The 25403-nt window shown below is 71.3% G+C and overlaps 1 protein-coding gene across 7 annotated transcripts; it reads right to left on the bottom strand.

Moving 5' to 3' along the window:
- Nucleotides 1-725: 725 nt before the first annotated feature.
- On the bottom strand, nt 726-25365 carry INF2 (inverted formin 2). 7 transcript variants are annotated; one of them, XM_079769596.1, is made up of 24 exons: nt 25290-25365; nt 14920-15319; nt 13727-13842; nt 13498-13657; nt 13122-13155; nt 12019-12160; nt 11430-11571; nt 10506-11258; nt 9996-10138; nt 9849-9910; nt 9267-9369; nt 9096-9181; nt 8668-8768; nt 8041-8111; nt 7838-7945; nt 7592-7662; nt 6939-7059; nt 6392-6556; nt 6204-6306; nt 5918-6079; nt 4375-4998; nt 4194-4248; nt 3910-3966; nt 726-2069 (listed from the first exon to the last, which is right to left on the bottom strand). In XM_079769596.1, exons 2-23 carry the CDS (start codon nt 15308-15310, stop codon nt 3954-3956), a joined length of 3726 nt encoding a protein of 1241 aa, XP_079625722.1. In that variant the 5' UTR covers nt 15311-15319; nt 25290-25365; the 3' UTR covers nt 726-2069; nt 3910-3953. The 7 variants fall into 7 exon arrangements, with proteins under 7 accessions (XP_079625722.1, XP_079625721.1, XP_079625723.1 ...); XM_079769595.1 differs by lacking the exon at nt 25290-25365 and adding an exon at nt 24385-24471; XM_079769597.1 differs by lacking the exon at nt 25290-25365 and adding an exon at nt 20025-21052.
- Nucleotides 25366-25403: the final 38 nt, after the last annotated feature.

Here is a 25403-nt window from a genome sequence, read left to right as displayed (position 1 = left end):
ACCCGGGACCCTTCAGTCTGCAGGCTGATGCTCTATCCACTGAGCCAGTCTGGCTAGGGCGGATGGGAGTATCTTAAAACTGGACCACGGTTAGGATTGTATGACCTGGTACGTCTGCTGAGGTCACACGGGGCTTGTGGATGCGCACGGTGCCCCCCGAGGGCCGATGTGGGCCGTGTGCCACCTGCTCTGCCCCCGTCCTGAGCGCTCAGTGGCTCGGGCCCAGCCCTCTGTCCCTCCCTCCCTCCGCCTGTCCGTCATCCAGTCACCCCCCACCAGGGCCAGGCCCCACCACGTCCACCCGCAGCTTCTGAGCACCGCAGGCCCACGCCCACGCCCGCGCCGGGCCAGCTCTGGGCTGTCCTGGTCCACACCCCCACTTCTAGCCTCAGCGGGCAGCCAGCACAGGCAGCAGGCCTCCCCCCCCCTCCGGCCGCATCCTCCCGGGGCCCTTGGCCTCCTCTGTCCAGAGGGAAGGCGGCCCCGGAGCAGCGGGTGGGAGATCCGTGGACAAGGCGCCAGGTCCGGGCTGCGGGGTGGGCAGGCACCTCCCACCCTCAGGCCTAGACACACGGGGGGGGACACTCCATGGGCCCCCTCCCCTCCCCTGAGTAAGGGGACCCTGTCCTGCCCCAAGCAGTGCCCGCCAGCCTGCTCCTCCCAGGGCTCCAGAGCCCCCCCCTCCCCCAAGGCACCACGAATGGAAGCAATGCGCCCACAATCATGTTTTGTTAAAATCACTCTGTTCCAGCTGAGCACGCAGCGGGCCGAGCTGGGGAGCAACAGGGCATCGGGGGCTCCAGCCCCGCCTGGCTCCCCTGGTTTGGGGGTCTGTAACGGGCTGTCTCCAGAGGAATCTGGGTGCCAGGTCACTGGGAAGTAGGTGCCAGCTGAGGTGCCTGGGGGTGAGCCAGTACCCCTTCCCGGTGGGTGCCTGGTGCATGCGGGGGCGGCACTAGCGTTAGAGCTGGACCACGAGGACCAGGTGGGCAGTCCAGGGTGCCAGGCGGGCAGTCCAGGGTGCCAGGCGGGCAGTCCAGGTGCCAGGCGGGCAGTCCAGGGGTGCGAGGTGGGCAGTCCAGGGCGCCAGGCGGGCAGTCCAGGTGTGCGAGGTGGGCAGTCCAGGGCGCCAGGCGGGCAGTCCAGGGGTGCCAGGCGGGCAGTCCAGGTGTGCGAGGTGGGCAGTCCAGGGCGCCAGGCGGGCAGTCCAGGGGTGCCAGGCGGGCAGTCCAGGTGTGCGAGGTGGGCAGTCCAGGGGTGCCAGGCGGGCAGTCCAGGTGTGCGAGGTGGGCAGTCCAGGGGTGCGAGGCGGGCAGTCCAGAAGTGCCAGGCGGGCAGTCCGGGTGCCAGGCGGGCAGTCCAGGGGTGCCAGGCGGGCAGTCCAGGTGCCAGGCAGGCAGTCCAGGTGTGCGAGGTGGGCAGTCCAGGTGCCAGGCGGGCAGTCAAGGTGCCAGGCGGGCAGTCCAGGGTGCCAGGCGGGCAGTCCAGGGGTGCCAGGTGGGCAGTCCAGGGGTGCCAGGCGGGCAGTCCAGGTGTGCGAGGTGGGCAGTCCAGGGGTGCCAGGCGGGCAGTCCAGGTGTGCGAGGTGGGCAGTCCAGGGGTGCGAGGCGGGCAGTCCAGAAGTGCCAGGCGGGCAGTCCGGGTGCCAGGCGGGCAGTCCAGGGGTGCCAGGCGGGCAGTCCAGGTGCCAGGCAGGCAGTCCAGGTGTGCGAGGTGGGCAGTCCAGGTGCCAGGCGGGCAGTCCAGGTGCCAGGCGGGCAGTCAAGGTGCCAGGCGGGCAGTCCAGGTGCCAGGCGGGCAGTCAAGGTGCCAGGCGGGCAGTCCAGGTGCCAGGCAGGCAGTCTAGGTGCCAGGCGGGCAGTCCAGGTGCCAGGCGGGAAGTCCAGATGCCAGGCGGCCCCCGCGCCCCTGAGGTTTGGGGACCACGCCCCTGGCTGGGTAAGGCACGAGCTCCGTTGTCCCAGGCCCAGTCCCAGCCCGGCCCTGCGCTCCCGGCTCAGCAGCGCGCCCAGGCTGCTGCGTGGAGGCCGCCCGCGGCCCTCACTTGGCTCTGGGCTTGGGCCTGAGGCCTGCGGGAGGGACAGGAGTGACGGTGAGGAGGAGCCCCGCTGGGCAGCGCCCGGGCCCGCGGCGGGGTCCCCGGCCCCGCTCCCCAGCTGCCCTCTGTCACCACCGCCCAGGGCTGGGCCGCGTCCCGAGTCCCGGCCCTTCCCCGGCAGCGGGGCTTCCCGGGGCAGGGGCTGGCGCCCTCCCCCTCCCCCCCCCCGGTCTAGGCTGCTCTCCCCTGGGGGGGGGTCCTGTGTCCTATTCCCCGGGTCGTGCCTCAGACCCTCGCTGCCACGTCCACGCCCATCGGTCCCATGCCACCTCCTCCCCTCCTTCCTCAGCTGCTGCCTGAGGGCCCCGGTCCCCGCCCCCTGCCCCCACCCCCGCCCACCTGTCCCCCTGCCCGTCAATGCCCTGGCACTCTCTGGTCCAGGGACAGGCCTTGTGCTTGGGAGACACACGGGGGGCAGCTCGGTGAGGTCACTCAGTGAAGTGGGGGGCGGGGGGGCACCAAAAAGGAACACGTTGCTGTATTTTGCAAGTTTGGGCCGTTCCAGGGTGAAAGGCAGGGGGTGTTCATCTTAACCTCCTTGCAAATTTCCTGTCAGGTTGACGTTTTTCCAAATAAAAAGTGGGATTCTGGCCGGGATGGCTCAGTGGTTAAGCGTTGACCTATGAACCAGGAGGTCACGGTTTGCGGGCTGGATCCCCGGTAGGGGGCGTCTCTCTCATCACCGTGTTTCCATCGCTCTCTCCCTCTCCCCTCCTCTCTGACAGCAATAAAGATACGTTTTTGTTTTTATTAAAGTGGGGCTCCTGCCCTCAGCCACGGGGGCGGGGGGGGGGGAGGTGCAGCCAACCTTTGCACCCGCAATGGGGTCACGAGGTCACACCCTGGCCCCTAAGGGACTCGCTGCTCTGGGTGTGTGGCCTGGAGCCGGAGCCGAGTTGGGCAGAGGTGCGCTCGCCTCACCCTCGCCCCCTCCCCTGCTCCCGCTCCCGCTCCCTGGCACCCACTGGGCCTCACCTCTGCGCCCTGGGCCCCTCGACTGGAGGCGTGTGGGGACAGACGGCCCTGAGCTCAGGTGGGGAGGGGGCGGGGTTCCCTGCACTGGGTCCCCACCTGGCCAGGCCAGGACTCAGCAGGGACCAGCCCGACCGTGTGGCTGCATGTGGTAGCCTCTTGGGCCCGACAAAGCCCCTGCCTGTCCGGGGGGCGGGGGGGAGGGGGGAGATCTGGGGAGGCCCCTGCTCTCAGCAGACAACCGGCCTCCAGGGAGGGGGTGCCGCAGACCCCACCGAGGTGCCTGGCAGCCTGTCCCCGTCCCGCTCTGCCTCCCTCCCCGCGGACAGGAGTGGCCAGCCCAGGGCCAAGGAGGGTGGGGTATGCCCTGCGGACGGACCCAGAGTGAAGGTGTCGCCCTGGGGGACACAGGGGGTGGGGTGGGTGTCAGTAAAGCCCAGGATTAGGTGGGTTAGGCACAGGGCAACCTCAGCCGGTTCGCCAGGCCCGGGAGGCCCCGGCGCCCCCCGCCCCCCGCCCAGGAGCCTGGCTCCCACCGGCACCCAGGAGGCCCCGCCCCCCCCGCCCTCGCGAGGCTGCGTGCCCAGCGGGCAGCTCTGAGGCCGCACCAGCCACAGCAGAGGGTTACCAGCCACGCGGCATGGCCCTGCCCTCCCGGGGACGGTGGGGTGATGCCCCCCTCAAGCGGCCCAGGCGGGGGGCGGGAGAGGGTGCTGCCGAGGGGCGAAGCGGGTTAGTTAGTGTCTGGGCGGCCGGGCAGGGCCGTCCTCGCCACCTCCACGGCCACCAGCGCCACCACCAGGGCCACCAGCGTTAGTGCGAGGCGGGCGTGGACCTACCTTACTGGATCACACAGAACCTTTTTGACTTATTATCATCAGGGTCAGGGGCAACCTCTGCTTTCAAATAAAACAAACACACTCAGCCGCCTGTCCCCCCCCGCCGGGCGCCCTGAGCGGAGCCGGGCTGCGTGGGCGCTGAGCTGCGGCGTGGCTGCGCCCCGCCCCCCGCCGGGCAGCCTCCCTGGCGGGCGGTGTGGCAGGGCTCAGCGGGTTAGGGTGCAGCGAGCAGGCGGTGCCCCACACCTGCCCCTCCCGGGGCGGAGGCGCCGCTGACCCCTCACCTGCAGGGCTCGGGGGCCTGGGCATCCCCCATCTCGGGGGCAGGGGGACCTCCGGCTGCAGGGAGAGGCCGGGTCCGGGCATGAATGGGTCAGCGGACCCCACGCCGGAGCCCGGAGCCCGGAGCCCCGTGGACCCACCCACCCGGTCCTGCTCAGGGACAAGATGGAGGCCCCCCCTCACCTTCCTGAGTCCGAGTCGGGCGCTTCTTCCTCCGCCTGCCCGTCCCCTTCGCGGCCCGGCCCTGGGCCCTGGGGAGGGTGCCGGACCCCGAGGAGTCGGCCACCGAGTCCTCGGAGAAGGACCTGTCCAGGGACGTGTCCAGCGCGGAATCTGGGGCGGCGTCCTCCCGGTCCCCGTCCCCGCCGGGCGCTGTGGCGGGAGGGCTGCCTCCTCCGCCGAGGGCAGCCGTGGCCGCCGGCCCCGCTCCTGTGCTGTCAGCTTCGGCCCTGCTGACGCCCCGGGGGGCTGTGGGGGCCTCAGGGGGCTTCTCGCTGGAGAACGGGAGGGGCTCCAGGGCCCGCGTGTCCCCCAGCACCACGGGCCAGGCCGCTGCCGGGGGCGGGGAGCTCAGGGGGTCCTCTGTGGGCAGGACATCGCTGGCGTCCACGTACCAGGAGGACCGCCTCTCCCGGGGCCCGGGGCCGGCCTCCTCCGCCGGGTCTGCAGGGGGCCGCGGGCTGGGGGCCGTGGCGTCCGCGAGGTCCCAGTCCTGGGGCGGCCTGGCTGCCACCACGTCGAGACCAGGCCTGGAGGCCGAGCTGCTGGTGCCGCCCCTGGGGCCTCCTGGGGGGCCGCTGGAGGCCACTGTGGACGGAGCACGTGTAGGCGGAGGGCAGGGCGCGCCCAGCGTCCTGAGGGCACCCTCCTCGGGAACAGTCTGAGCGGGGTGGGGGGGGGCCCTCCAGCTCAGCTTCCCTGGTGGCCTCCAAGCCTGGGCCCCACAGGGCAGGCCCGGCCTCAGCGTCCTCGGCCTGTCCACAGGGCATCTGCCCATGGGCCCGCGGCCCCGTCTCTCCTGCCCACCCCGGGGGCTGGGCAAGTGGCCTCTAGCCCCGCCTCCCGGCCCTCCCCTTCTCAGGGCGGCCAGGGGAGAGAAGGGCTCCCTCGTGAGGTCAGGGTGGGCTCCCCGGAGGAAGGGAGTGCTGGAAGCCAGTTCCAGCATGTCATCATTACAAGAGTTTCATCAAAAAAAAAAAAAAAAGAGTTTCATCAAAAGGTTGATGGAACTTGGGGGCTCAACAAGGGCTGAGTCACATATGTTATCGCCTGTTGGAGTGGCTGGAAGGCACTTCCCCCAAACCTGAATAGGATGAGTGTTTGCTGCCAGACAGCTCAGGGCAGCTCAATCTGCATGTTATTGCCTCCTGTCGGCCAAACACCTGAACGGCTGTAGGCTGTTCCCCAATCTGACAATGCTCTGTACCCTACCCTTTGAAGTGTATTGTCTCCACCTTGCCTTAGGACAAATTGTGTTAATAAAAAGCAAGGGTCCTGAGACAAGGAGGAACTTTAGCTCCTTTAACTGAAGCTCCTCTGACCCCCTAATGCCTTTCAAAACTACCTTCGTCTTTGGACTCTTATTGAATCTACGCACAGCCTTTCTCCAGAACGCTGAACCCTTTGTGATGCTGGAACAAGAACCCCGGCAAGGGAGGCGTGGGCCGAAGAATGGCACAGGCAGGGATGGCGGGAAGCAAGCAGAAGAGGGAGGCGAGGGTCTCACCAGGCGCGGTGTCCCGCGGGGGGCCTGCAGCGGCCGCCCGGCTGCCCCCGTCCCCGTCGCCGCGGCCGCGCGCCGTCTTCCGCAGCTGGAAGCCCTTCCTGATGTCGGCCAGCAGCGCGTCGATGACACACACCTCCTCCTGCTTCTTGACGCCCTTCCTGACTGAGAACCCAGGACCCTCAGGCACGGGCTCGCAGGGCCAGAGCCCACCCGGGGCCGCGGAGACGCCACGGCGGTTGGAGGAAGGAGGGTTCTCCATCCCAGCCCCGCGCCCGCCCGGCCTCACCAGGCTTCCCGTCCTCGCCCCTCGGCCTCCGCGCCTCCTCCTCCGCCAGCTGCCGCTTCCTCCTCTCGGCCTTGGCCGCCTGCTCCTGCCGGTCCTTGTTCTCCTGCGGGGCAGACACGGAGCCCGTGACCCCCCCACCCCACCCATCACCCCACAGGCCCTTCCGGCGGCCGCAGGGGCGGGCCCACCTTCAGGGCGCGGAGGAAGAGGTCCCGGAAGGTCTTCATGGTGCTGAACGTGTCCTCCAGGCTCAGCTGCTGGGCGTCCTCGCACAGGTAGCTGGCCAACGCCAGCCTCTTCTGCTCCACGGCCTCGAACACCTGCTCCAGCGCCTGGGAGGCCTCGACGCTGGCCTGGGGCACGGGCACCGCACCGTCAGGGCCTGGGAGGCCCACGGCGGGCGGCCCGCTGGCACAGGGCGGCGGCCCGGCCCGTGGCTGCGGGCGGGTGAGGGCCAGGCCTGCAGACAGCGTCCCTGTGCGGGACCGGGGCTCTGGGTGCTGGGCCTGGGGTCCAGGGGCGCTCCTCGCAGGACCCCCTCTGGGACCAGGACCTGCTGCAGGGTCCCCCCCCACTGCCCCCTCCCCTGGGCCTCTCCTCCCCCCGCCCTTCACCTGCCCCGCCCGGCCTCTCCTCTCCCTAAGGCACCCAGGCGGGCAGACAGCCGACATGAGGGCTGCCGCCCCAGACCACACTCAGCGAAGCCGGAGCCCCTCCCGCCGGCCGCGCACTTGCCTGCAGGCGCTGGGCGTACTGCTCCCGCACCTCGGGCTCCGCGGCCGCCACCTTCCGCTCCATCTCCAGCAGCCGCTTCAGGTTGCCGCTGGACTCGGAGCGGATGATCTCAAGGTTGATCCTGAAAGGCCGGGCGGGGTCAGGTGACAGCCGATGCCCGGCCTCGTTGGACCGAGGGGCCCTCGCCCTGCACCCCGAGGCTGCCAGAGGCACGTCGGAGCTCTGGGCCGGCCGGGCGGGCGGGCGGGCGGGGCGCCGGCCACAGCAGGTGCTGGGCTGCAGGCTGGGACAGCAGTGGGCGTGGAGCTGGACAGCCCACTGCTCCCAGAGCTGCCCCTGCAGGCGGTGGGACCCCACAAATGCACCCCCCGTCCTGGCCCCGTCTGGATGGTGGTGGCGGCAGGGATGCGGGCCGCTCAGGGGTAGCCTTCGGAGAGCTTCGTGAGCCTGGCCTCCAGCGTGAGCGTGGCCGGTCATTCCCTGCCTCTCCCAGGCCTCAGTTTCCCTCTAGGTCACGGGGGACAGGCGTGGGGGGCAGCCGTTCCTGGGGGCCCCGGGTGGTACTGCAGCCTGCGACCGGCCTGGTCCAGCCCCTCACTGGTGGGGACGGGCAGGGCCGGGCTCGCGAGCGGCGCGGGGCGGAAGGCACCTACCCTGCCGCCTGGGCGGGCTGCTCCAGGTCTCGGGGCAGCTGCAGGAGCTCCGGGTGGCTCTTCTCCACCTCCTGCAACAGCGGGTCCGGGTCCAGGGAGGTGGCCGTGGCCGCCCGGCCCTGGGGGTGCCCGCACCCAGGCCTCCCTACCCTTCCCCTGGGCCTGGACCTCGGGGACCGGAGGAGGGGGCGGGCCGGGGCAGCGAGGGGTGCGGCCCCTCCTGAGGCCCAGGACGCCCGCGCCCACCTCCAGCACGTGGTGCAGCAGCGTCACGCGGCTCTGCTGGGACTTGGTCTCCGTGAGCTTCAGCAGCGTGCTGATCTTGAAGCCGTCGGCGTTCCCAGTGTGGCTGCCCTGGAGGGAGGAAGAGGGGTGAGTCTCCCTGCCTCCCGGCGGGGCGGGGCGGGGCGGGGCAGGGTGGGGCGGGGCGGGGGGGGGGCAGCGCTCACGTAGTTGAGGAAGTTCCCGATCCTCAGGATCAGCTGGCAGAAGACGGGCAGCAGGCGGCTGGAGAGCAGGCCTGGGGAGAGGGGGGGCTCAGGGAGGTGCGGGCTCGGGAGGTGGGTCCCCTGGTGCTCGCCCGCCTGCACCCCACAGCCCACAGCCGGGGGTGGGACGCGGAGCGGAACCTTCCAGAACCTCTGGCTTCCCTAGTTCTCAGCAAACCATGGGGGGGGGGGGGGGCTCCAGAGGGTGTCCCTTCTGCCCTGTCCCCAAGATGGCGTGGGCGCCCACTGCTGTGTCCCAGCAGGGTGAGCGGCACCCGGGGCCAGGGCTGCAGCGGGTCCGCGCCGGCTCCTCACTCAGAGGGTGGTGTGTGCACGTGTGCACGTGTGTGTGTGTGTGTGTAAGTCTGCATGCACACACCTGTGTCTGCATGTGTGAGTGTGCGTGCACATGCATGTACCTGTGCGTGCCCGCGTGTACACGCAGAGTCTGCCTCAGAGCGGGAGGGGGGTGGTCTGTGACATGAGGAGGCTCAGCACCCACGGGCGCCCTCAGGGACAGTCTGGATGTTGGGGTGCAGGGGCTGGTGGCCCCGCCTGTGGGGCCCCCCCGGGCTCCGGGCCACTCACTCTCGCAGGCGCTGAGCATCAGCTGGGCCTTGGGCCGCACCATGTCCAGCACCACGGCCGTGCCCTCACACAGCAGCATGCACTCCACCCGCAGCTGGTAGCTGGGGGCAGAGCGGGCGGTCAGGGCCCGGCCTGGCACACCCCTGCCCCGGCCCGCAGTGCGGGGGCACAGAGCTGGGGTCCCCCGCCCGCCCCTGCTCCAGGTCACACTCGGCCGGGCCTCAGCAGGTCCGGGCGGGGCCCAGGAAGGGGCTGTCAGACCAGCACCCTGGGGCACCCCTCCTCTTAGAATGGCTGGGGTCTCTCAGGGAGGCCACGAGGGCCCTGCCTCCCCCCGCCCCGCGCTGCTGAGCCCTCAGGTCCCCTGGAGGCCCCATGCCGGGTGCAGGAGGGAGGTGGGCATGGAGCCCGGGCTGGGCCCAGCTCACCAGGGGATGCCCAGCAGCAGGAGGTAGAACTGATCGGCGCTGGCCAGCTTGGCGCGGTCCTCCGTGAAGGAGCGCAGGTTTTCGATCTGCGGGGAGGCCCACGCGTGGGTGTGACGGCCAGTGCGGCCGGCCGCCCCCTCCCAGCAGCCCCCGTAGGCGCCGCCCCCCGACCTCGTGCTTCTCGGGAAGGAGTTTGAGGAGCTGCTTGAGCACCTCCACGTCAAACTTGGCCGTGTTCCCCGCTCGGATCATGGCGGCGACCTCCTCGTTGGAGCTGGAGGGCGAGAGGACGGGCGGGGGCGGGGGGGGGACGGGGGTTGGAGGTGGAAGAGAGACCCTGCCAGGCAGGTGGGGGCAGCCCTCGGCCCAGGACACCTCTGGTCACACCCGTGAGGTCGGGGCACAGAGAAGGTGAGCCACCCGCCCGGTCACACAGCAGGAGGCTGGGGCTGAATGGCCCGCCCCCGCCGGAGCGCCCTGGGCCTCCCCTCCGGGCGGCTGCTCAGGACCCAGGGGACGGCCCGCGGGCTCCTGCAGGGAGGAACTGGGGGCGGGCAGGGCTTCTGGGTCTTCCCCAGGGAGCCTGGACTGGGGTCCCCCGGGCCCCAGCTGGGGCAGTCTGGCTATCACCCCACTGTCTGGCCGGAGCCGGGATGTGCACCGCCCAGGGCGGCCTGCAGAGGGCACTGCTGAGCCCAAGCTGAACCGCGGGGGAGGCTGGGCCCGGCCAGGAGGGGGCGGCCCTGAGCTCACCACTTGAACTGCTTCAGGAAGATGTTGAGGTTCAGGCTCTTCTTGGAGTCCAGGAAGGTGATCTGGAAAGCACCCCACCCGTCAGCTGGTCCCCGAGGGCAGCGGGGGCAGAAGGGGGCCCTCCCGGATCCCAGGCCCAGGCCCCACCTCCTTGGGCTCCTTCCTGGCCGGGGCCGCCGCCGGCTCCCTGGGCTTGGCCACGGGGAAGGAGAAGAGCTGCTCGATGCTGGAGAAGTCGGGTTCCACCTCGGCGCCCAGGCTGCCCAGCGCGGCCCACATGGAGCTGTGCTCTGCGGGGGAGGCCCGTCAGCTCCCGCCAGGCCTCACCGCCCAGGCGGCAGGCGGCCCGACCGAGCCGACCTTGGCTGTGACCTCTGAGCACACAGCACCCGGCCCCCAGGGTGACGGGCACCCAGGGGCCTGAGCAGGGCAGGGCTGTGGCATCAGACACACCGGCTTCGAAGGTACAGCTGACCTCTGACCTGCTCCTGCCCCCCGCCCGCCCTGGACCCCACAGGGGCTGAGCCCAGAGCGGGGGCAGACTGCGTGGCCCGGGGCCCGGACAGGAGCACCCGGGCCACAAGTACCCCTGCTCCCCTGCCAGCGGCCCCCCCCCCCCGCCCAGGAGGGAAGCCCCTGTGGGACCCGGGTCCTCACCTTGTGCCACGTGGGACGGCAGCTTCTGCCAGTTCAGCTTCTTCATGCGCAGCGTCGGGGGGTTGACCTGCCGGTGGCTGGGGACCCGGGCGGAGCCCAGGCTGTGGTCCACGTGGGCCACAATGACTTCCTCCCTGCCGCCTAGGGCAGGGGGCGCAGCGAAGCCCGGCAGGGGCGGGGGCGGGGGCGGGCACCCCATGCCCGGGGGTGGTGGGGGTGCGGGGGGTAGGGTCCCACTCAGGCCAGGCAATGGGGGGGGTGGAGGGGGTGAGGGGAACGAGGTCCCCAGGCCTGGCAGGGGTGGGGGTGGTGGAGGGGGAGGTGGGGGTGGGGGGAATGAGGTCGCTGGACCTGGCAGGGGTGGAGGTGGGGGTGGGGGAGGGGGGAATGAGGTCGCTGGACCTGGCAGGGGTGGGGGTGGGGGTGGGGGAGGGGGCGGGGCGGTGGAGCTGGGGGAGCTGGGGGAGCTGGGTGCCGGCAGGGGCGGGGTGGGCATCAGCTGTTCCAGGGCCGCTGTCTGCTCGCTGCTCGAACTCTGGACGCTGACGGCCCGCAGGCCAGCGAGGGTCATTGCTGGCTGCTGGCCCTCCACTCCCGCCTTCGGGGCGCCCGTGTTTTGGGGGGAGCTGCCCCTCCGGCTCTGGCCTAGGTTGGCCTGGACACTCTTGTGGGCCTTGTCCAGGGAGCTCGGGCAGGGCCGCCTCTTGACGGACACGAGCCGCTCGACCATCTCGTCCAGGGTGCATTCCTGGGCTGCGGTGGGGACCGCTGGGTCAGCGGGGGCAGGTAGAGGCCGACGGAAAGGCGTGGCCCCCTCCCTCGGGCAGGTTGCAGGTCAGGGGTCAAGGATGGGCACCCCCACGATCTAAGACCCCCGTGTGTGCCCACCAGGCGGGCAGGAAGGCAGCGTGGGCAGCCGCTCACCGTCGCTGGCCAGGAGCACGGCCCGGTTCACCAGGCGCTCCAGCGCCTCCCAGAGCAGCTGGCTGGAGCGCAGCCCGGGGTCCAGGAGCAGGAGGCCCTGCAGCACGGACAGCAGCTGGGCGGACGCCGGGGAGCGGCTCACCTGGCGGGCAGAGTGCGGTCAGCGGCCACGCCCTCCAGGGCGGCTCACCACCCGACCTCGGTTTGCCGGAAGCGTGCACCCCAGGACGGTCGGTGCCTCACGGGGGCCCAGGGCACGAGCCTGCGGCAGGTTCCGGCGGGGCACCTGGGCCGGACAGCTCTCTGGGTTGGGCTGCGCTGTGCATTGTGGGACGTTTAGCAGCATCCCTGCCCACGTGGGACAACCCAAAGTCTCCAGATGTTTCTGGCGGCCGCGGGGGACACGGGCCTGGTCTGAGGACCATGGGCGGCAGTGAAGGACGGTGACCCGCCAGGGAGGCCTGAGCTGGGCCGGAACTCTGCCTCCTGGGTCTGAAGCGCCCTCTGGCCCTCCTGGTGGCAGCCTGCTGGGCCAGGACCACACAGCCTCCCCTGGCAGCCCTGGCCTCGGCCCCCTGCGGGGGCCCACCTTGTGGAACAGGGACGCGAAGACCTCCTGGTGGCTGCTCATGTCGACGCCCCCGCACGCCTGCAGCAGCTCCTCCTCGTCCTCCGCCTTGGCCTCCTCGAAGGCCTCGAGCTGGATCAGCACGTCGGCGTCCTCCAGGTCCCTGTGCGGGGGGCCGGGGGGCTGAGCCAGAGCCCCCCCAGCCGCCCCCACGCGGGACGACAACCCCGAGCCGGGCCAGGGCCACAGCAGCCGGGGCCGCTGGTCTGTGGGGCTGGGCCGCACGGTCAGGGGCAGAGGCTCCTGGGCGGGAGCTGGAGGTCAGGAACCAGACCTCACCTGAGGGGGAGGGGTGGTCTCTGTGGGGGGTGGGGCTTCTGCCAGAGCAGGGGGAGCTTGATTGTTCACTGGGCCCAGGACCTGCCAGTCATCTTAGTCTGGCCAATGAGCTGTGCCTTCAGCGGCAGGGCAGGCCCTCTCAGCTCCCCCAAGACCTTTCCTGGGGGCCAGTTCAGCACCAGTCACACCAGCCTCGCCTCTTTCTCCTGGGGTCCCCCCACCCAAAGCCGACACCCCGGGGAGTGGTCCCGACGAGGCCTCGGGTGGAGGTTCTCAGCTCTGTGGGTTCCCAGGTGCCCAGTTAAAACGGAATTTCAGAGAAACAGTGAATGGCCCAGCCTGCGTGGCTCAGGGGTTGAGGGTTGACCTATGAACCAGGAGGTCACGGTTCGATCCCCGGTCAGGGCACATGCCCGGGTGGCAGGCTCGATCCCCAGTAGGGGGCGTGCAGGAGGCAGCCGATCCATGATTCTCTCTCTTCATTGATGTTTCTCTCCCTCTCCCTTCCTCTCTGAAATCAATAAAAAATATATATATAAAAGAGAGAAACAATGAGTGGTTTTCAGCATAAGTAGGCCCCATGCACCAGCTGGGACATGCTTACGCTACAGCAACACTGTCGGTCTGAGGCCAGTTTAACGGGTGTCCTGTCTGCATGTGGCAGCCCTGGCTCCAGGGCAGGGGGGAACGGCTGGGCTCTCGCTGGGACCCGGGCCCCCTGCCCCCCGGAGGCGCTGTGTGGGAGCCAGGGGGAGGCAGGGCAGGAGCCGCAGCCGGGGACTCACCGGAGCCGTGTCAGGACGTCCAGCAGCTGCAGCCCTGGGGAGGGACGGAGGGTCAGCGGTCCCTCCCGACACCCCAGCACCAGCGTGGAGTGGGAGGTCCCTGCCATCCCCACAGGGCGCCCCGGACAGGAAGCTCAGAGGGAGACTTCTCGGGGGACACTCGGTGGTGACTGTCCAGGGGTCCCTGTCACCACTGGGCCGGGGTCCGGACCCTGCCTCCCACCGAGAGCCGCCCGGGCTAAGGTCCAGGGACCCGAGGCCCCTGTCCGCGAAGGGAGCAGCTGGGGGGTCCAGGGCCCGAAACGGAGCCTCCCTCAGGGGCCCGGTGGGGGTCGGGGCGCGGGGGCATCTCCCGGGCGCAGCGCAGGCGGCTGACCGATGAACTCGCCGCGCAGCTGGGTGCGGGCACGCAGGTCCTCGGGGCCCAGGATGATGGCGTTGACCACGCTGAGCAGGGTGGCCACGTAGGGCAGGTTGTCGCTGCCGGACAGCTCCGTCATGATGACGCTGAAGCGGTACTGCTGGCTGCACACCGTCTGGGGGGGGCGGGGGGTCAGCCTGCGCCCAGGCCCTGCCCCAGCCCCGCCCGCCTGCCCGCCCCTCACCTTGTAGTGGTCCAGGGCGTCCAGGGCCAGGGCGTGGCCCTCCGGCGAGTAGATGCACAGGGCGGCCAGCAGCTCAAACACCTGCTTCTTGACCATCACGTTGGATGTGTCCAGAGCTGCCGAGGGCCGGAGCGGGGGGAAGGGGGTGTCTCAGTGGGGGACCCAGGCATCCAGGCCAGGCCTCCCCCTCGGTCCTTCCCTGACCTGTGCCTGCCTCCGCCCAGGACTGCCACACTTCAGCCAGGAACGCAGGGCAGCAGGCAGACACCAGGGGGCGCTCTGCACCCACCCACCGCCCACAGGGTCTTCTCCAAACTCCTCCACCTGCCTCCCGCCTCATCCCCTGAGCCTGGAAAGTTCTGGGGTGCCCCTTGCCTGGCCCGGCTGAGAGCACGTCACAGAGGACTCTACATGCAGTCGGGCATCAGACAAGAATGAGGTGACCGCCATCCCACTCACCCACACAGGCACCCGCCCGTCACTGCCCCCCGGAGCCCCAAGCAGGAGGGACTCGGTCACTCCCATGGAGCAGGCCGGGGGGCCAGGGACACAGTGACCTCGGGGTCTCCCGAGGCTGAGGTCGGCCTCTGAGACTGACGAGGAGGTGCCGTGAGCTGGGACTCACAGGGGAGCAGGGCTGTGCAGACACAGCAGAGAGCAGCCTGCTGTGGAGGTGGGGCCCGGGGTCCCATTCAAGAAGCCCCCCGAGTGCAGGGGCCGGGGGTGGACAATGCCGTCAGCAGGTGCCGGCCAGACCTGAAGGGCTCGGCGGGCTAGGGTTGGGGCTCAGAGCCCGGTGGAGTGCAGCCACTCGGGTGGACTTTTGTTTTTGACCCGTGACCACCGCCGTGTGTGTGTGGGGAGTGGAGCCTGAACCAGCAGCAGGCCGGGTGGAGAATTGGGGCAAAGCCATAACACAGGGGGGGCAACTAGGTGCGGCTGGTGGAGGGACCAGGGCTCCAAGGTGACCTGGCAGGGGGTGTGTGGGGGGTGTGTCTCAGACTTGGGGCAAACGGGGAAACTGGCCCCTCCTCCAGGAAGCCCTCCCTGCCTGCCCAGCCCCACTGTCTCCTCCTGGGCGCCCAGCCTCCCCCCCCCCCGCCCCCACCTGGCATGGCGGCGAGCCTCACACTGAGCAGCTAAGGCCTGCCTTGCTGCCTGGGCCCGCCGCCCCGGCGCCCAGCACGGCTCACCCTGGGAGAGCTGGCGCACGTAGGCCTGGTTGCTGAGGATGTACTCGATGCCCGGCGGCGAGTTCATGACGGCGCGCACGCAGCTGACGCAGGTGAGCTGCAGCAGGGCGTCGGCGATGCGGGCCACGCCGCGGCCCGACAGGCGCGCCAGGGCCTCGAGCAGCAGGTCCAGGCCGCTCTGCTCCAGGAACTGCACCATCCAGCCGCCGTCGCTGCCCTCCAGCCGCTTGCGCAGGCCCGAGTAGTTGACCACCGAGGGCATCTGCAGCAGCCGGATGCAGAGCTCGGGGTCCGCGTTCTCCAGGTTGGCCTCCGTGGGGTCGGCGTCCTGCGGCCCCAGCTTCTCCTTCAGCGCCGCCCACTTGCGCTGCGCGCCCTCCTTCACCGACATCTTGCCGAACTGCGGGGCCAGAGGGGGGGGGGGGTCAGCCAGGGCGGCGTCCTCCGCCTGGTACCCCTGCCCACTAAACGGGCTCCAGCGCTGCCCGGTGGCACCCCGCAGCACACGGTGCAGGCTCCCTGCGCCCGCGCTCCTGCACCCACCCTGACTGAGTCGCCATAGTAACCAGAGGCAGCAGGATGCCCTGCTGCGTGCACCCCGACCCCACCGCCACCCCAGGCAGCCCCACGCGGACCGGGGTGACAAGGGACGCCCTGATATCCCCCGGGTGCGGCCCCGGCACGCCAGGCTGCCCGCAGCGCGTGAGTGGGCCCGGGGGGCCGACTCGAGGGGCATGCCCAACGCCCATCGGTTCTGGGCAGGACCAGGGCCCCGCGGGGCGCAGCCTGCCAGGCCCTGGTCCTGCGGGCCTGTGTGCCACCTGCGAGCGGGCGGAGGAGCGGGCGCCCCAGGCCCTCGGCTCGCGGAGGTCTACCCGGGTCCGCTGCCACAGCTGTGACCCTGCCCAGCCCGTGCCTCTGTGCCATCGCTCCACCCGCCCCTCCCTGGTGCCCTTGGCAGTGACGCTGTCCTCAGCCACAGCCCCTGGGGACGGCCCGAAGGCAGGGGGGGCCTGCTCTCCTGCAGCCATGTATGGCTCGGTCGTATATTTAGCGGCCGAGGAGGGCCGTGTGGAGCCGCTCGGAGAAGCCCGAGGGACGGCATGGCCTCGGCACTGCCCACCCCCAGCCCTCAGCCTCCCCCCACCCTGAGGCAGGAGTGTACCCCCCACTCTACAGGAGGGGGCACCCAGAGAAGCCAGGCCATGTGCCCACCGCCCCAGAGCTGGAAATGGCAGAGCCAGGCGAGCCTGGACCCCAGGGGGCCCCGGAGCAGCCGGCCTCCGGGCTCCACAGCGGCTGCACCGGGGAGAGGGGAGAGCAGGGGCCGACCGAGGTCAGGCAGGGCAGCGAGGCTGAGCCGGGACGGGAGCCCAGCGGCCTGCCCCTCCTGGAGGCCCCGCGCCCTCTGCCTGGTGAGGGTGGGGTGTCCTCCCTCGGGCTCCCGGAGCCCACCCCGGGGCCTGCTGGGAGCACGGAGCACCGCCCGCGGACCCGGATCTCAGCAGTCCCTCCCGTTCACCGTGGTCCTCCGGGAGGCAGCCCCGCCTCCTCCCCCCTGGCCAACTGCCCTTCGGGGCCCCGGGTCCGCCCGGGAGGCGGCCTGGCTGACCTGCGTGGGCGCCCGGCCCTGGCCCTTGCCGGCAGACTTTGGCCAAGTCCCTGCCCCATCGGAGCCTCAGTTTCCTCCCCTGCGCCTCTGGCACCAGCCCGCTGGAAGCATCCGACAGGCAGCAAAGGGGGTGTTGGGGTGCTCACAACACAACCCCCCCCAGGCCCAGCCCTGTGGGCCCCGCACCGTCCACTCACCCAGACGCGCAAGGCCTTCCGGCTGCCTCTGCCCACCCATCCCAGGCCCGGCCGCGGGCTGCCCCGCTCGCTGTCCTGGCTCCTCATCGCCGCAGCCCGGGGCCCCAGCGTGCACACGGCCACCCCCTGGGGTGCTGCTGCTTAAAGAGGCGCCCAAAACCGGCCCTCCCCTCCCGGCTCCCATTGGCCCGCGTCCCTGCTTCTCTGGCACAGGCTGAGTGGACAGAGAACGCTCCCAGGCCAGCTCTGGCCTCCCGAGTGACCGCCGCCAAGAGCCCCAGGGTCCCTGGATGCAGGAAAGCCGGCAGCCAGCGTCGCCTGGACCCGCCCCCCAGCCCTGCCCAGTGCCCTTGTCCCCGGCCCTGCCCACTCCCCGGAAAGACCCCACTTGGGGTCCCTTTGGTCTGCGGGGGGGAGGGGGGGAGGTGACTGATCCCATCTGCCCATGAAGACCCTCTGCTCTGCGTCTGGGGCCGACTGCACAGCTGCCCAAGCCCATCGGACACCGCGGGGCGGGGAGCGAGCTGGGCTCCGCTGGGCTCCGCTGGCCGGGGCCTGGTGTGGACGGTGTCCAGACAGGTCAGTGAGCTCCTGGGACCCCGGGTGGGAGGGGGCAGCCTTTCTCCCACGGGGATGCCCACCGGCAGGTCCCGGGCAGAGCACGCCTCCCTAGAAGCATCCGCCGGTTTCCAGGAGGAGAGACTGAGCCGGAGGTGGACGAGGCCAGGCCCCATGCACAGATAGTGCTCTGACCCGCGGCCGCCAGGAAGCGGCCTCCATCGGCAGGAACCAGCCCAGGAAGCAGCGCTCCAGGGGGCCTGCAGGAAGTCAGACCTCCGGCTCCAGGGCAACACCCTGGCTGATGGGTGACTGACGGGGCTTCCGGAGTTCTGCCCCCCTTCCAGCTCAGGACCCCCAGGGACAGCCACATGTGCTCCCCAAACTGCCACACGGGACACCCCAGCCCCTCAGGGCACCCCTCTTGTTTCTATATTTTAACCTATCCACGTGCATAATGTAACGTGTACAGATATTACATGCATGTTATTGCATGTACACAGTAACAATTAACACACACACACACACACACACACACACACACACACTACTACTACAGAGCCCTCTCCCTCTCCTGCCTGCGCTGGAGGCCGACTCCCGGCCGCAGCAGCTGGGGATCTGGGTGGCAGGGGGCCCAGGCCTCGCACCCCAAGGCACTGCTGGTGCTGCTCTGGGGGGCGGGGGGGGGGGGGGCCGGGCTGGGGAACGCCCTTCCTGACACGGCCCCGCCCTGGAGGCAGCTCCTCGGAGGAGGGCTCATTCCTGGGCTCACTGGCGAGGCCGGAAGGGACAACTCGCTCCCCCTCTGCAAACGGACAGCGAGGGTCCCCGAGGGTGTTCGGCGGAGACACGGACCGGGTGGACGAGGGTGCTCAGCGCGGCGATAGGCCTGCGGGCTGGGCCTCCACCCTCTCCCCGGCCCGCCCCTGCCCGCGGGCTGTGTCCGGCTCCCAGCCGGGCCTGGCGCCCAGACGGCGGGCCTCCGGGACTTTCCCGGCTCCCGCTCACGCGGCGGGGCGGGGCCTCCCGGGGCGGGGCGTGGTCTCCCGGGACGGGGCGGGGCCTCCCGGGGCGGGGCGGGGCCTCCCGGGGCGGGGCGGGGCCTCCCGGGGGCGGGGCGGGGCCTCCCGGGGGCGGGGCGGGGCCTCCCGGGGCGGGGCGGGGCCTCCCGGGGAGGGGCGGGGCCAGCTCAGGAATGCGCGCTGTTCTCAGGGCTCCCGCGGGCCGGGGCGGGGCCTGCGCAGGAATTCGCCTTCCCGAGCCCTGGGCGGCCAGCACGCCGGCTGAAGCAGGTGGAGCAGGGCCATCCGGGCCATCGGGGCTCCCAGCACCCCGAGGCGCAGGCCCGCTGGCAGGTCAGGGGCGCTGCAGTGCCCCCTCTTGCCCGCTAGGCAGGGCACCCCGCCCCCCGCCCCCGTGGAACTTCGGGGGGACGTTGTAGATGGAGCCTGTGAGGCTGAGCTGAGTGGGATGGCTCCCCTTTTTCTACCAATAACGTGGGGTCACCCCTGGGGTGGGGTCGTGCCTCCCTTCGGCCGGGGGCTCCTGAAGGCAGGGCCTCCCTCCGGGCTGTGCCGGGTCACCCGCTGGCCGGGCTGTCCTGCGGCCGGGCCGAGTGCCCCAGAACCGGACAGAGGCTGAGCCTGGAGCAGGCGGCACAGGACACTGGCCCGTGGGCCTCCTGGCCGCCTCCTGGGACACAGGCTGGCGTGGCGATGCGGGCACCTCCGTCTGGGCGCCCATATGCCTGGGCAGCTGCGGGGACTCCCGGGAAGCCAGAGGGCGCCGCCCTGCCTGGTGGTTGTCAGGCTGAGTGTGTGTGTGGGGAGCGGGGGGGGGGGGGGGGGGGGGGGAGATACAGGGTCAAAGCTGGGCCCCCCACCCCAGACTTCAGAGACCAGCTACCCGGGCCCTGCTGTGCAGATGGAGAAACTGAGCCACGGGGTGAGCCTCTGAGGCTGGCATCGGGCATGGAGCTGTGTCCGGGGCACAGGCCTACCTTGCTGTGGGCCGCCTGGTGGGATGGGGAAGCCGCCTCAGGGCCAGAGGTTGGCCTCTGGGGAGGGGGGTGTTGCCTCTGTTCCTGGATCCCTGCCAGCGTTGGCCGAGGGGCTCAGGGGCCGGGGCGGGGGGGGGGGGGGGTACAGGGCCGGCTGGGGCCTGGGCACCGGTGAGGGAGGGGGCTGCGGGGTGGGAGGCAGCCTCAGGGTGGCCCTGCCAGCGCGCTCACAGGACTGGGCGCCTCCAGGCCCTGGGCCAGCGGGCGGGCGGGCGCAGCGCGAACCTGTCTTCCCCGGGGTGGGCGGGCAGATGGCAGGCGCGGGATTCCGGAACGGGGAGCAGGGGCTGCCACTCTATTTTTAGCTCCTCCAGGAACCCAAATTTTCCCACTGCCTGGCAACCCTCGGATTTCGTTCCTGGAAGCTCTTCGCGCTCGGGGGCAGCCCCGGCCGGGGCTGAGACGGCCTCACCACGACCCCGTTTCCCTCCTCCCGCCGTCCCGGCTCCTGAGCCTCGGCACCCGTGTCATCTCCCCGACCAGGCCGGAGCCCTGGCGAGCCCTCACCGACCGTGGGTCACCTGAGAGGCTCATCCCAGGTGGGGGTCCTGGGCGCCATGCCCAGTTACCACGGAGATGAGGAGCAGGGCACGAGCTGGGCACCGCACGTGGGGACTAGGACATGTCACACACACACACACACACACACACACACACACACACACACACGAATACTAACCGAGGTTGCATCGGGTGAACATGGTCGCTTTCAGAATTAGAACGAGAGAGAAGACAGAGCGAAGAGGACCCACACATCTCCCGGGCGGCTGCCCCCGCTCAGGGAGCAAGCGAGGAGCCAGGAGCGGGGTCTCCATGGCACAGACAGGGAGCCGGGCAGGGGGAGGGGCTGGCGGGGCTGGGGCATGAGCCAGGCCAGGGCTTGGCCCACTGTGACCCCAGGATCTGGGAGCAGGTCAGACACGCTGTGCCCAGGCCTGGCCCGGCCACGTCCTCCACGCACCCCACCCGCCCGGGTCAGGGGAGAAGCAGCTGGAAGGCACAGAGGTGGGCAAAGGATGTGGGCAAACAGGACACGGCACTGGAGGGGGGCGGCGCCGCCTGGGGCCTGCCCGCAGGGGTCCTCCCGGTGCCGCCTGGGCCGGCGCGGTTCCCTGGGAAACGCCCGCGGGGAGAGGACAGGAAGGGCGGAGGCGCCCTCGCCAGGAAGCTCGGCTTTCGCTTCCACCTGCGCTGAGGGCTGGCAGCGACCTCTGCCCTCGCCTCCCGCCGTCACCGAGGGGCCCGGGCCTCCCAGCTGCACAGGAGCAGGGCAGGGGCGAGTTCCTGAGGGCCTGGCACCTCCGACGCCTTGGGGCAGAGCCTGGCAGCCCCAGCCTGGGCGCGGCCCGGGGCCAAGGATGGCAGTGCCCGCTGGCCCCGCACGGCGGAGTCAGTTCCGACCGCGGGCACTGGAGGGAGTGATGTGTGCAGAGCCGGGGCTCGGGGCGGGCAGGGCCAGGGCCTGGCGGGCCCACCCTGGTCACGTCTGACCCGACCTCAGCTCCCCCCGCAGGCTCCGAGGGCGCAGGGAGGGCGCTGCTGGGTTCCCTCCCCCAGGTCAGAGGCAGCTCTCAGCGCCTCGCCCAGGAGCCCGGCCTCCCTCCGGGTCCCCGCAGCCCTCAGAACAGGCCTCTCCCGGCCCCGAGGACTCAGTGCCCAGGGAGAAGGGCCGGGCCGGGACAGGCTCCTAGGTGTGTGCGGTCCAGGCCTCCGGGCGCCGGGGTGGGCCTGGCGGTCCCTGCCCCCAGCCGGTCCTGTGTCCTCCCAGCTCCAGGCTGCCTGCCCCCAGCCGGTCCTGTGTCCCCCCAGCTCCAGGCTGCCTGCCCCCAGCCGGTCCTGTGTCCCCCCTGCTCCAGGCTGCCTGCCCCCAGCCGGTCCTGTGTCCCCCCCGCTCCAGGCTGCCTGCCCCCAGCCGGTCCTGTGTCCCCCCAGCTCCAGGCGGCCTGCCCCCAGCCGGTCCTGTGTCCCCCCAGCTCCAGGCTGCCTGACCCCAGCCGGTCCTGTGTCCCCCCAGCTCCAGGCGGCCTGCCCCCAGCCGGTCCTGTGTCCCCCCCGCTCCAGGCGGCCTGCCCCCAGCCGGTCCTGTGTCCCCCCCGCTCCAGGCGGCCTGCCCCCAGCCGGTCCTGTGTCCCCCCAGCTCCAGGCGGCCTGCCCCCAGCCGGTCCTGTGTCCCCCCAGCTCCAGGCGGCCTGCCCCCAGCCGGTCCTGTGTCCCCCCGCTCCAGGCTGCCTGCCCCGAGCACAGCAAACAAAGCAGCAGACTGAGAGCGGAGGAGGGGCCTGGGCCGCACAACTGGCACTGCCAGGGGCTGTGGTCAGGGCCGGGCCCGGCCGGGGCAGCTCAGATTCTGGGTCAGACAGGCTCTGCGGGCCCTGATCCCGTCCTCCAAAGGGCATGAGCATGTGGATGCCGACCCCACCCCCGCCCCACCCCCAGGCTGCTGGGCCCACGTGGGCAGCGCCAGGAGCCTGACCCAACCGGGCCAGCAAGGTCCTTGGCATCTGGCTCGGGATGCTGGTGGCATTCCTTGCTGGGTGCCCGGCGGCGGGGGCGCAGGGGGGGGGGGAGGCAGGCCCCTTCCAGACTCACTTTCCTCATCTGTGAAATGGTCACGAGGTTCTACTGCAGGGGCCTGCGTTGGTTGAGCCCGTATCACCAGCACGGCCCCTCCCTGGCTGCTCCCCCACCTCCTCTCAAAGGGGACCCCCTGGGTCCCACGTGTGGGTGTCTGTTCTGGCCGACCTACCATGCCATCGCTCTGCCACCACCTCCACGGCCTCCCCCCCCCGCCCGCCCGCCAGGTGGGGCAGCCTAGCAGTACCAGGTGGGCAGGGTGCCCTCCAAGCGGGCAGGGTTCCATCTGAGCACCGGGCTCCCTGCTCCGGCGGCTCAGGGCTGCGCACCGGGGAGCAGCCGCCCCCACCCGGGGGAGGAGCAGCTGTCTGCCTCTGCTGCTGTGTGGGCGGCCGGGCGAGCTGTGCTTGGAGCAAAAGCAGGACGGGACGCGGATGGCGGGGGAGGCAGGCTGCACACCGAGGCCACAGCCGGGGAGCGGGGACCGGGCACAGACGGGGAGACTGAGGCTGCTCACACGCTGGCCGGGGCCCACCAGCACCTGGCAAGGGCCAAGACCAAGCCCGGGGCCGGGCGGACCCTGCCCCACGGGCCAGGTCTGCGGGGACTCCCTGTGTGTGGGGGGGACTGGCTGGGCACAGCGAGGGGCTGGCCTCAGCCCACAGCAGCCGAGGGCAGGCGCGGGGCCATGCAGGGACACCTGGCCGCCTGGCCCTCCCCTCGGACCCCTGCCCTTGGTGAGCCTCCGCACAGGGCTTCGATGTGAGGCGCTCAGCGGCGCCACTGGAAATGGGAACAGTCTGCCCCCCCCCCGCCCCCGGGCGGGTTCCCTGAGGCCTTCCCTCCACAGCCCTGGCCTCCCCGGAGCACAGGCCACGCACCCCTCCCCCCAAAGCCTCGGCCTCCCTGTGGGCTCAGCCAGGCCCAGCCTCACGGGAGCTGTTGACCCTCAGCCCACCCTCCAACCCTCCTTCCACCTGGACCCCAGGCACTACAGTGGCGACGAGGGATGGGGGGCAGCTGGGCTCCAGGTGCTCTGTCCGGCCGGCCAATTCTCCCCTGGTCCCCGGGCAAGCGCCTTCTGCCTGCCAGTGCTGCGGCTGCAAAGGCCTATGCACACAGTAGGGGCTTTATAAACGCCTCTTGCAAGACAGCGGCACTGATTCCGTAACCCGGCCCCCAGGTTACAGGTCACCCGTGAAACGTGGCCATCACCGTACCCGACCCTTGGCGGCGGGCAGGCGTGAGGGCGGGAGCCGGGCAGACTGTCAGGCAGGCCCATCCACTCCTTCCCTCTCGCTCTCCTTCAGCTCGGGCCCTGCTCCGGGCGCCGGGCGGGAACGCCGACGTGGAAGCCCGGGCTCGGGCCGAGGTGCGCCTGGCAGAGGGGCCCGCCCGAGCAGCTCCGTGAATCACACCTGGCGGGGGAGGCGCTGAGAGGACCCGCTGTGGCCCTCCCGCCCCCTCCCTGCCTGGCGGGGGAGGCAGGTGCGGTGACCGGGAGCTGCCCTCGCCCCGTGGCCTCGGGGCTGGCAGCGGGGGCAGCCATGCCCACAGACCCAGCGGCCTCAGGCTGCCCGGCGTCCGGAGGCGGCCTGGCAGGACCCCCCTTGCAGGATGAGGCTGGCGGGCGTGGGGCTCCCTCACAGGAAGCCGCATGGTGGATGCTGCTCTCACCTCCGGGGACGGGGAGCTCACCCCCTCCCATGCTCTCCCTCTTCCTAAAGGGATGAAGCCAGCCTGCTCAGCCTGGACAGGGGGTCCCCAGGCCTGCTCCACCCCGGGGACAGCCTGCACGCGGGCTCGGGCTGGCCTCCTGGCCCGTCTCCCCCAGACACACCCCTGACCACCGTCCTGAAACGGAGGTAAGCGTGCCCTCCACAATGCCCTGTGTCCACTGGGCCTCGAACCATGCAACGATTAGACGCCGGCTGTGTGCCACACTGCAGCGGGGGGAGGGGCCGGGCCGCGGCGTCAGGCCTCACCCCGTCTTCCCGACCCTCCTCTGGGCACCCTCAAAAGTAGGGACTGAGCCCACCTCCAGGTCCGGACCCAGGCCACTGGCCAGGAGAGGGACCCCCCCCCCCCAGGCTGGCGGCACGGCGCCCTGCACCCTCAGGCCGCACCCGCACCCACAGGCAGCACCCACAGGCGCGCCCCAGTTATCGGCACCCCTCCCACAGCCTCTCCCAGCTAACTTCCACCCTGGAACACGGGCGCTCTCCGATGAAAGGCGAAGTCTATTTAAGGCGGGAGCTCCCAGGTCCCGGAACGGAGCTGAGGTGTGTGCAATTAGCTCCGCAGCTGGGGTGACAGCCCATCAGCACCTCCACAAAGTGCCCCCCTGCTGTGAGGGGCGGGGGGGGGGGCAGGCAGGCTGCCTGGGTGGTTGCAGGAAGGCAGCCACCTGCCCCCCTCAGTCCACGACCCCAGCACCACCCCCTCCTGCCTGCGGCCCTGCTGACCTGTCCGGCCGTCAGCCCCGAGCAGGGGGCTTGCAGGGAGCCGGCGGGAGGGCAGGGCCTGGTCAGCGGTGGGTCGGGGACACCGACTGCACCTGTGAGGGGGGCGGTCAGGGAGACAGACGCCTCAGACCCCAACCCCGAGGCGTCACCACCGGGGCCTGCAGCCCCCGCTCCCTAAAGGCCCCCCCGGGGCTCTGAGTCCCGGCCTCCTCCCCTGCAGGGCCACAGGGAGGAGGTCCCCGCCTGAGCCACTGTCCCCACCCGCCCAGTGCAGGGGGGAAACTGAGGCAAGCGTCCTGGCCAGGTCCCAAGGCCAGAGGAAGCAGGGGGCGGGGCAGGCTGGAAGGAACTCGGGCTCCATGGGGGGGTGCCTGACCCCGGGAGTCCTGTCTCTGCCACTCTGGCTCCTGGCGGGTTGGTTTGGGGCAATAGGCTGGGGTCACAGCCTCCCCGGAGCGGGGGTCACCCCAGCTTCACTCCTGAGGGCCGTCCCCCCTGGGTGGCCTCAGCAAGGGGGGCGGGGAAGGGGCCGGGGAGTCACCCGCCTACCAGCCCCGCCCCGGAGCCTGCCCCCCGGCACCTGTGGGGGCGCCCCCCTGCTCCGGCCGCCACCGACCAGCCCAGGCCGGGGGACCCCAGGCTGCGCGCCTCGCGGGGCCAGAGGCGGCGAACCCCGAGTTGAAGTTTATTTTCCAACCGCGGCTGATTCACCGTCAGGATGTGGCGGCCGCGGCGGCACCGGGCGGAGGCCCCGCCCGGCCCGGGACCCCGACCCCGACCCCGCGGGCGGCGCGCTTTGGGGGCGCACGGAGCGCGCGTCGCGGGTCCCGCCCGGTCCCGCCGCCCGGTCCCCCCTCCCGGACTCAGTCTCCCCGCGGCTCCCGGGCCCAGAGGCGCGAACTTACTGGGCGGGGGGGGCGGCCAGGGGTTCGGGGGGCGGCGGCCAGGGGTTCGGGGGGCGGCCGAGCTCGGTCCGATGGGGCGGGGGCGGCGGACGGCGGCCCCCGCGGGCTCCGCAC

The sequence above is a fragment of the Cnephaeus nilssonii genome (assembly GCF_951640355.1).
Source record: "Cnephaeus nilssonii genome assembly, chromosome: 4".
NCBI lineage: Eukaryota > Metazoa > Chordata > Mammalia > Chiroptera > Vespertilionidae > Cnephaeus > Cnephaeus nilssonii.
The sequence above is the reverse complement of the archived record's forward strand: the minus strand, read 5'-3'. Positions and strand labels throughout refer to the sequence as shown.

Bases quoted from the DNA above. Each gene is read 5' to 3' on its own strand.
- INF2 (XM_079769592.1), bottom strand. From the start codon at position 17,462: ATGGGGCCTGGCCTCGTCCACCTCCGGCTCAGTCTCTCCTCCTGGAAA. The intron at 13,156-13,497 runs GTCAGCCGCCTG...GTCCCTCCCCAG, and splicing joins GCTGCGCGGCGAGTTCATCG to GGCTGCAGCTGCTGGACGTC. The intron at 11,259-11,429 runs GTGAGCGGCTGC...TCCCCACCGCAG, and splicing joins CGTGCTCCTGGCCAGCGACG to CCCAGGAATGCACCCTGGAC.